The sequence below is a fragment of the Carassius auratus genome, chromosome 45, assembly GCF_003368295.1.
Source record: "Carassius auratus strain Wakin chromosome 45, ASM336829v1, whole genome shotgun sequence".
Classification (NCBI taxonomy): Eukaryota; Metazoa; Chordata; class Actinopteri; order Cypriniformes; family Cyprinidae; genus Carassius; species Carassius auratus.
Window position 1 is genome coordinate 8,245,749 of NC_039287.1, and position 9,248 is coordinate 8,254,996.

General features: G+C 38.3%; 1 protein-coding gene across 1 annotated transcript; it reads left to right on the plus strand.

Moving 5' to 3' along the window:
• Window positions 1–1,776: 1,776 nt before the first annotated feature.
• LOC113063113 (transcription factor SOX-11-like) lies at window positions 1,777–4,453 on the plus strand. The gene has a single exon (XM_026233294.1). The coding sequence runs from the start codon at window positions 1,847–1,849 to the stop codon at window positions 2,921–2,923; it is 1,077 nt and encodes a 358-aa protein (XP_026089079.1). The 5' UTR covers window positions 1,777–1,846; the 3' UTR covers window positions 2,924–4,453.
• The last annotated feature ends 4,795 nt before the right edge of the window (window positions 4,454–9,248 follow it).

Genomic DNA, 9,248 nt, shown 5'->3' on the forward strand with positions numbered 1-9,248 from the left:
TTGTTTGCAGGATGGATGAAGAGTATAATAAGCTCACTTTGTTCCTTTCGTACATTATCAGCATGTCAACCTTTGGCAACTCCAGGTCTTGGGGCGATACTGTCATATTAAAATTAGACTATACAAAGTAGCTGAAAAGGCAGCAGAATATTATGGTCCATGGCTCTGAGTTGGAAAGACATGTGGTTTGTGGCAAGCAGCCCTCAGAAGCAGCCAGTCTCAGAGGGGATGGGAGGGGGTGGGGGTCTGGTCGACATTGCCTGTGAAAATTAATCTTAAGGCTGTATCTCAATATCTCAATGCAAAATTGACCAGCAAAATCCTCTCACTGCATTTTTAATGTGTCACTGCATGAGTCTGATGTGAGGGAAGAACTGATGCATGGGGGCAGTGTAGGACTGATTCAAAGGGGTAAATGATTGCCCTCTAGGGGAAGGAAAAATGAGAGAAAGGCAGAGAGGTTTATCAGAGACAGAGTTGGCTGTCAGCCAGAGCTGTTGTATAGGGTGGTCTACCGAGAAATAGAGAGAGCGAGAGAGTTGCTCACCTTCTTGACACAGCAAATCTTTGCACTCCCTCTCCTGTCTGCCGTCAGGACATATCATATTATATAGAGAAATATGCAAGGTAAATATGTAGGTCAAGACGACTGAGATGTATATAACATCATTATTCTATTATGAGATCGGGCTTCAGAGTAACAACCTACATACATTTCTTCTTGCATAATATAAAGTAAGTGGGACAGGAGAGTATAATCAGCAACAGAACTGACATTATTTTGTCAAACTGGAATCAGTTAATAAAGTGCACGGATGTTGAGAAGTGTGCAAGTGCCACCAGCAGAATTTCCTAAATGCGAAAAAAGGACGAAACAATCTTTTAAAAAGTCTTGGCTCCTAACTTAATGTATATAGACTCAATATTTTCAACCAACCTTCACAGCTTTGCAAGACAAAATAATAATAATAATACTTGTTGCAAAACATTGGTGTTCGAATTGTGGGGGCTGTTGAGGGGTCCTGGATCCCAGAAGTCAAAACTTATTAAGTCTCTTTTTTTTTTTTACTGCATTAGAAAAATCTTAATTAAGTGTTTTCATACTTTTATTGTTCTGTAGAGATTACACCAGTTATTATTATTAACTGGTATTTTTGTAGGTAATGCTTAAGAAGTTACTACATTTCATGCTCTGATTTTTCAAATACAGTTACACTTACAGTAAATGTTTATCCTCTCACTTTATCTCTATCCCCTGGTGTCATCCAATATGCCTGTCTCACACACATAATGAAAGTCCCACCCACAGGCGTGCACACAAATGAAATCTTGGGCTGTGTATGTATGGAGGCAGGATGGCAACAAGGCATGTCCGAATCCAGTCTAGTAAAATGCCTTCATCTAGTTTTTTATGCCAACATAGAGGCATCATTCACCTTTATATACCACAATCCTATATGTGTTAGAAAAAATGAAAAAAAAAGCACTAATTGGAGCATTCAATTAATTTATAAATTAATAAATAAATAAATTATACAGGTGACTTGAATTTGTTTTAGATCAGTAAATATGACATTATGATGCCATAGTAGGCTGTCTCTTAGGCAGCATTTTGGTTATAAAGGCAACGTTTAAATCACTGACTGGGCAAGGTCTAGTTTGGACGCAAAGGGTTAATGTCTAGGCTTTTGGGCGGAGCCGCGGCACGCTATTGGATGATTATACGTGACGCAATCGATATGGTAAACCTAGGAACTAATAAGAAGGCAGTCGGTAACTTTGAAAAGAGGTTTGTCTTAGAGTGCGGCAGCTGTTAGTGTATCAAGGGAGAAAAGTATATTTTAACATGGTGCAGCAGACAGAGCACAGCATGTCGCGAGAGACCACAGACACCGAGGAGAACGATCTGATGGCGTGCAGCCCGGTGCCACCGAAACCGGACTGGTGCAAGACAGCCACCGGCCACATTAAACGACCCATGAATGCGTTTATGGTGTGGTCCAAGATCGAGAGGAGAAAAATCATGGAACAGTCTCCAGACATGCACAACGCTGAGATCTCCAAAAGACTAGGAAAGAGGTGGAAAATGCTGAAGGACAGTGAAAAGATTCCCTTTATCCGCGAAGCCGAGCGGCTCCGGCTCCAACACATGGCTGACTACCCTGATTACAAATACAGACCCAAGAAAAAACCAAAGCTCGACATTTCTTCGAAACCAGCGCTGCAGTCGCCGGAGAAGATAGGGAAAAGTGTCAGAGCTGCAGGGAAGAAGTGTGCCAAACTCAAGCCGAGCAAACCGGGGAACATTACCGCCAGAGCTTCTTCACAAGACTGCAGATTTAACTATGTTTTAACAAACTTAAAAGTGACCAAGTCTATCAAACGGGAACTTACTGACGACGAAGACGAGGATGACGACGACGACGACGAGGAGGATGACTACGAGGAAGAGGAGCACATCAGGCTGCACAACGTCCCCGCGAGCCCCACGCTGAGCTCCGCTGCGGAGTCCGAGGGCGCGAGCATGTACGAGGAGTCCAGCCACACGAGCGCAATTCCCGGCAGCAGACTGTTTTACAACTTCAAGAACATTACCAAGCAGAGTGCAGCTTACCCTGCATCTGTGTCACCAGCATCCTCCTTCAGGTCCGTATCTTCTTCGTCCAGCAGCTCCAGCGACGATTCCGATGACTTGCTGGTGGACTTCAGTTTGAACTTAACGGCGGGCTCTCACGCGATGGACTTGGGTAACACTTCAGGAAACCTTTGTCTCTCTCTGGTGGATAAAGATTTGGACTCTTTCAGCGAGGGCAGCCTCGGTTCTCACTTCGAGTTCCCGGACTATTGCACTCCCGAGCTCAGTGAGATGATCGCTGGAGACTGGCTGGAGGCGAACTTTTCAGACCTTGTTTTCACTTACTGACAAATTCCTCCAGAACCAAGGAGGAATCTCGCATCTTCAGGTTAATATTTTTGACTCTGCCTCTGTGGTTGTCCTGGGTAAGACGGCGGAACCTGCGTTTCGAGACTTGTAACTTAGAAAAAGTGACAACATGGTCATCATCGACAGGGCTGTGTGTACGGCAAGCGCTTTTAACATGTATTCCTTCAAACTACATAGCTTCCATTTTTATCTGACAAGCAGTTGTTTTTATCCTTCTAAGCCATTAGTTGGTGTTTTTTCAGTTCACTAGGAATTTTACTTATTTTCTTGCTGCTAGTCACTATCCCAGTAGTAACAATATACTGTTCTGTTACTGCTAACAAATTGTATAATTAAATATTTTCTTTCTGTCATGGTCCGTTTCAAACTATTCACTCTGTATTGCAATTATTGCTTGTATATGTTCCAGTTTTACTAGTGCTAAATTGAGTAGATTCTAGTACCTGATTTTTAGGCACTAGTGTTTATTCCACTTGGTACTAGTATGGGATGGTGACTAGTGGGAATAATGTGTACGTAAATGATTTATTTAAAGTGAGATTGAGATGCTAGCCACTATTTTATCACTTACTAGTAAATAAAATAAGTGCTAGTCACATGAAAATAGATACCAATTAGTTTAAAGCAATAAATGTTAAAGTAGCTTGCCATAGCTTGTGGCTGTTCTGTGGGGTTGCAGTGAAACTGCTTAAACTGTGGTGGAGCGCAAAATGTAAAATCTGAACTATGCAGTCCCTTCCCACCCATATCTCTGCAGGGAGCTGGTAAACGGTTGCTGGACTGAATGGAGGCAATTCTGAAACCCTGTTCAGGATGCAACTTTTTCTGAGGTCTTGTGTAATTTCTTGTGTGTGTGTGTGTGTGTAACCGGTTCCATTTCCCTTCAAGTATGGGAATATTTAAGCAGATAACCACTCTAGAACACACAGGTATGGCAGGAAGCATTTTGATACATGACCAACATACCTCATCTTTAAAAAAAAAAAAGTTAAATATTTTCTGGCATATTTTTGTACAGTTCAAGGGAATGTTCTTACTGTGCTTTAAGTGAGGTTTCTTCAGGCACTTCAACCCGGTTTCATTTGTAAAAGCATGCAAGAATTAAACTGACAAGGCGACTTGCATTTTAAATGCCTGGTTATTATTTCACTCAAGGCAAATGTACAGCTGTGATCGGAAGCATTTCTATAGGAAAGTGTACAATGGAATTGGGGGAACACATGAGCCTCATTTCTGGTACTAGATTGAAGATTGTATATGTCTGTAATATAGTAAAGCTAGGAGTTTATGTATATCTGTGTGAATGGGTCCCAAATAGCAGGTGTAAAACTGGATTTTGTTTTGCTTTTTTTTTTTTTTTTTTTTTTTAATCATGGCACATTTGTTTTCAATATTTTGTGCAATATACTCTCAAAATGGACCATCTGCGTTTTGTAGCAAAGGAAATGAGTTACATGTCGTCATGCTGAAGTCTGAATCTGAGACAAATAAATCAGCTGGAACTGATAAGAACATGTATGTCTGGTTAATGGCATTTGTGCCTGAGTGTTCAAAACAAGGACCCTTCAGGAGGGTTGATGTTTCCAGATGCAAGCAAACGTTTTCTTTTCAAATTGAGTAATGCCTTTATTTTTTTCCCCCTTTCTTCTCCACTGGACCAGAACAAATCTGCTCCTTTAAGAAATCAAATCTCGCAATGCCGGATGATGCTCATTTTGATTGGTGCAACCATGACCCCCACCTCTCCCTAAAGCTTCCAAAAGGGTTCTGCCCCACTTTTTCACTTCTTAACTGAATTCATTCAGCAAACTTATCACTCGCTAGACTACCTGTCCAGCCTGGTATTAGGAATTCTTCTCTGGAAGTGCATAAAAACTTTACAATCATTTACACAAAGTTATTACAAACTGCATTTTGTACTTATATATCTATGTTTTCAAAACTAATTTAAAAGATAATTTAAATTGAGAGCCTCCTAGATACAAGCCAGTTCCAGCACTGCATGTTATTAATGATTGTGTCATTGCTGTCTGGCTTTGTATGATGTAATCTTACCTCAGCTTTTACATTACTGAGTGGCAGAGGATCTACTAATAGAATGTATGAACTGTCATACTTCTGGAATTCAGTATCTGTTTATGCATAACTCATGAGTTGTGCCACCCAGCCCCAACAAAATGTATGTGGGTTGTAAGATTAGTTTACAGTCATGGTAATGATCAAATCATTATGTCATTGTTAGCATGTGAAGTAAATTGTCAGTTCAGAAAAAAATTAACCTTAGCTCTTGACTTTCATATTACTCAAGCACCAGGTCTTTCTAGGGCCCTTCAGTCCTAGCAACTGTCCCTTCTGTCATAATTAAATATAAGGATTATTATCTCTGGAAAGGGATCTTATGGAAGCAATTCTGATTCTCTGTACACTGAGGGGAGGGAACCAACTGGTGGGATAGCACTCCATAGCGCTATTATTTGCCCCATATGTTAATCTACAGGAGGAAAAAAATTCATGAGACAGCTGCCAAGATACATGGCTTGATTATACATTCCCATGTTCTGTTCAGGGGGGCGTGTTACCGTTTTGACGAAAACAATTTTTTTCTATTTTCCTTTCTCCACCACAGCCATTGACTAGGAGCTCTCTTTGTGGCTTCTTTTCTGATTTAGCATTAAATGATAAGGAAAATAGATCTGAGTTGTGCATTAAAAAATCAATCTTTTTTAAATCTGGCTTAAATATTAATTTTTTATTTTATATATATATATTTATTTATTTATATATATATATTTATTTAATTAATTATTATTATTTATTTTTTTTCTCTGCTTACATATTTTTATTCTTATAGTTTGGCTAAATATCTATTCTCATTGTTGGTCCGGAAGTGGGGTCAGTAAGGCACATATGAAACTTTTTTTTCAACGGCTGGCCTACTGCTTGATTGAAACAGGAAGATTAATTATGGCATGCAAGTTTTGAGTTAAAGTTCTCTGTGCCACATAAAGCCTATAAGCTCTGCAAAAATCAAATGCAAATTGTCTTTGTTAGATCACAGAAGGATTTTACAGCTCTTATCTATTATCAAAAACTTATCTTCTGTAATAAGGAACTGAAAATGAGCAGATTTTAATTATTGTGTTTGATGTATATTCTAACCGCAGTGTATATATAGCCAGAAGATGTGACTACATTCAGAGGTAGAACACCTACATCTGACTTTGAGATTAATTATGGCATTTCAAAGAACAGACTTCCTGAATTAGAATCTTTAAAGGTTAATGAATATGAACAGTCATCTATGTATTAAGCAGAGGTTGCTTAGTTGTGAACCTGATTAAGTAACTGTATTCATCTGAATATTATACTGTTAGGTAATATACATTTTTATATTTATATAATTTATTATGTTTTTTAGGTGCATGGTGTTGGTAAAATCTGAGTTTTGAAGTAAAAATAGTTGAGAATCACAGTTCAGCTGGGTGCCCCCACCATCTCCTCCCCACAGATCTTCACTTTATTTATGCTTGTGGTTTTTTTGGTCTTACTCAGTTGCTTTGGAGCCATATCTCTGACAGAATAACAAGCAAAGCAGCTTATACAAACTCAAACAACACAAAGTATGTGTCTGTCAAATCGCTCACCTCCCACTATCACAGATGGCGGTCTGGTGTGAGGATATACTGTTGTTTATGTCTCTGTCATTAATTAAAGCCAAACAGTGAGACAAACTGGATTTGCAGCTTAAACCGTATGCTGCTGCGCTTTATTGATTAAACTTGGGATCTACACACTCTATTCTACATGTTTAGTTTGGACTAGTTGAAAGAACTAAGGTTCTTTGTGTTTTAAGTTTTGGGCTTTTAAACTATATGAATGGTAGTTAGAGTATTATTATAAAATGTTATGTATATACACAGTGGGAGGCTTCTGAAAAAGCCTACAATTAAATTCTCACTCTTGAGTGCTAATTTGCCAACCTGCATAAATAAATGAAAGCATTAAAGTTTAAACATTTCAGCTGCTCATTAACTGTTGTTCTTCTCTTCCTTGCTTAAAATGATCTGATCATAACTGGCTTAATGGTAGTGTCCATCATGCATTTATCACAAATAACTTTTTGATTCAGGTCTTCACAAGGAGTTTTCCATAGAGGTCATTTTATGGTGTTCATTAAACCTTACAAAGATGAGCAATATTAATTAGGAGATTATGTTTTTGTTCACTAATCTCAGGAGCTATTCTAAACACAATTTCATTAGTCAGTAAAAAAAAAAAAAAGCCATTAGAGTCAAATAAATAAAGAGTTTAAACCTCACAATTCCGCAATTTTTTTCTTGCAATTTAATTTATTTTTATGTATTTATTTGTGTTTGTTTCTGTCAGAAAAATAAATGTATTTGCAACTTTTCAAGATTCTAACTTTTTTTTTCAATTACAAGTTTGTATTTAACAATTCTGACTTTTCTTTATAGATTTTCAAAAAAAAAAAAAAAAGAATTGTAAGATATAAGCTCACAATTTCAAGAAAAAAATGAGAATTGTGAGATAATTTAATTTTTTTTAAATTATTTAATTTAATTTAAGAGGAAGTCGTGGGTTAAGGGGAAGTCATGGCCTTATGGTTATAAAGTTTGATTCCTAACAGTAAGGCTGTGGGTTCGAGTCTTGGGCCAGCAGTACCTCGACTGAGTTGCTCTTGAGCAAGGCACCGAATCCCCAACTGCTCCCCGGGTGCCGCAGCATAAATGGCTGCCCACTGCTCCGGGTGTGCATGTGAATTTAGCAAAACTGGATGTCTATTAACATGAGTCTTCTGCAACGGTGGACAGCATTGTAATGTATAATTGTAAATATGTGAATCACAAGGCACCCAGACTTTACCTGTAGTATCCTCCATGGACATGTTAAAATATTTTTCCATTTTGATGGAATACAGGAGTTGTGGTTCAGTCGAATAGGCTGAGGATTAATCTGACCCGCCCACCCACTTTTGTTTCTTTTTGTGGACGCCACACAGTGTCTGCACACACTTATACAAGAGTAATTTATACACTTGAATGTAATAGTGTGTTCATTTAATACTTGAAACATGCTGTTTTCTTGTAGATCAGTTTATAAGAAGATGACATCATCACTTTTAGATGAAGATACAGAGTGTGTTTATCCATGTTCCTCCTTCAGAAATCTCCTGATTGACATTTGCACCTGAGACACATCACCACTGGACTTTATTTTTCGGAGCACACAGACATCCTGACCTATCGTTGGGAAGGTACCTCAAATAAAATGTAACACATAAGAATAACTGGATGAGCAAGACCACATGCTGTCAGACTAGTTATTAGTCCTATAATTTATTTTTGATTGGCCCATGAGATTTTGTTTTCGTTCAGCCAGAAAGCCTTCAGAAGTCATTTGATTCTATACACTAACCAGCGCAGCCTGCATCTGTATGTCTGCATGTCTTAGCTTTTCTCTAACTGACTCTTAGCTATTTCTGTTTTCCTCAATTTCCTGTAATTGAGCTTGTCATGTTTGTGCAGAGAGATGTCACATCAGATCACATAGTGCTTTTTGAGTAGTCTGAAAGAAAGAAAGAAGGTCATTGGTCTCTCAAACTTGAGGATCTGCCTCATGTGTAGTTTTTGGCCCAGCATTGTAATTGATCATTTGCTCAGCATCAGTACAAAGCTTTTTAGTACAAATGTTGATCTTAGAATTCTTTGATGAATAGACAGTTCAACAGAACAGTGTTTCTTTGAAATAGTCAGTTGCAAAGTCAGTTTTAACTTAAAATTGACATTGATTATAATGTTTGTATTCTAAGTTTGTTGCAGTGTACACAACGTGTTCTGGTCAGTGGTGATCAAGATGTGCTTTTTAAAGAAGCCAAGTAAAATAACAACTCTATGCAGATGTATTTTAAGTGTTGTTTATTGATTATCTGTTGCACTGTGTTCGATCAAAAAAAATGTTTTGGATGAAAGTGGCATACAGAAATTAGTGCCGTAAATAGTTTGTAACCTGTGTCACATATGCAAAGACCCACTTTCATTTACTTTAAGAAAAAAAATATCTGCAGACAGTCTTTTTTTATGTAACTGTGTTTTAGTTATGTAATGCCATTACTAGTATTCTGTTACTCTGCAAGTCTGGTGCCCTGTGGCGTGTTTTCACCCCAAACAGGATGACTAACGCCTCCTCATCGCCTCCTCAGCCCTTCCCCCAAAGCTCCAGACCAAAACACAGATAAGCCTGGCTTTCTGTTACTTCCTGCTGATCCCGTGGACTGATAAGTATT

What these genes read in the sequence shown, in the direction of transcription:
- LOC113063113 (XM_026233294.1), top strand. Translation starts at nt 1,847, where the DNA reads ATGGTGCAGCAGACAGAGCACAGCATGTCGCGAGAGACCACAGACACC.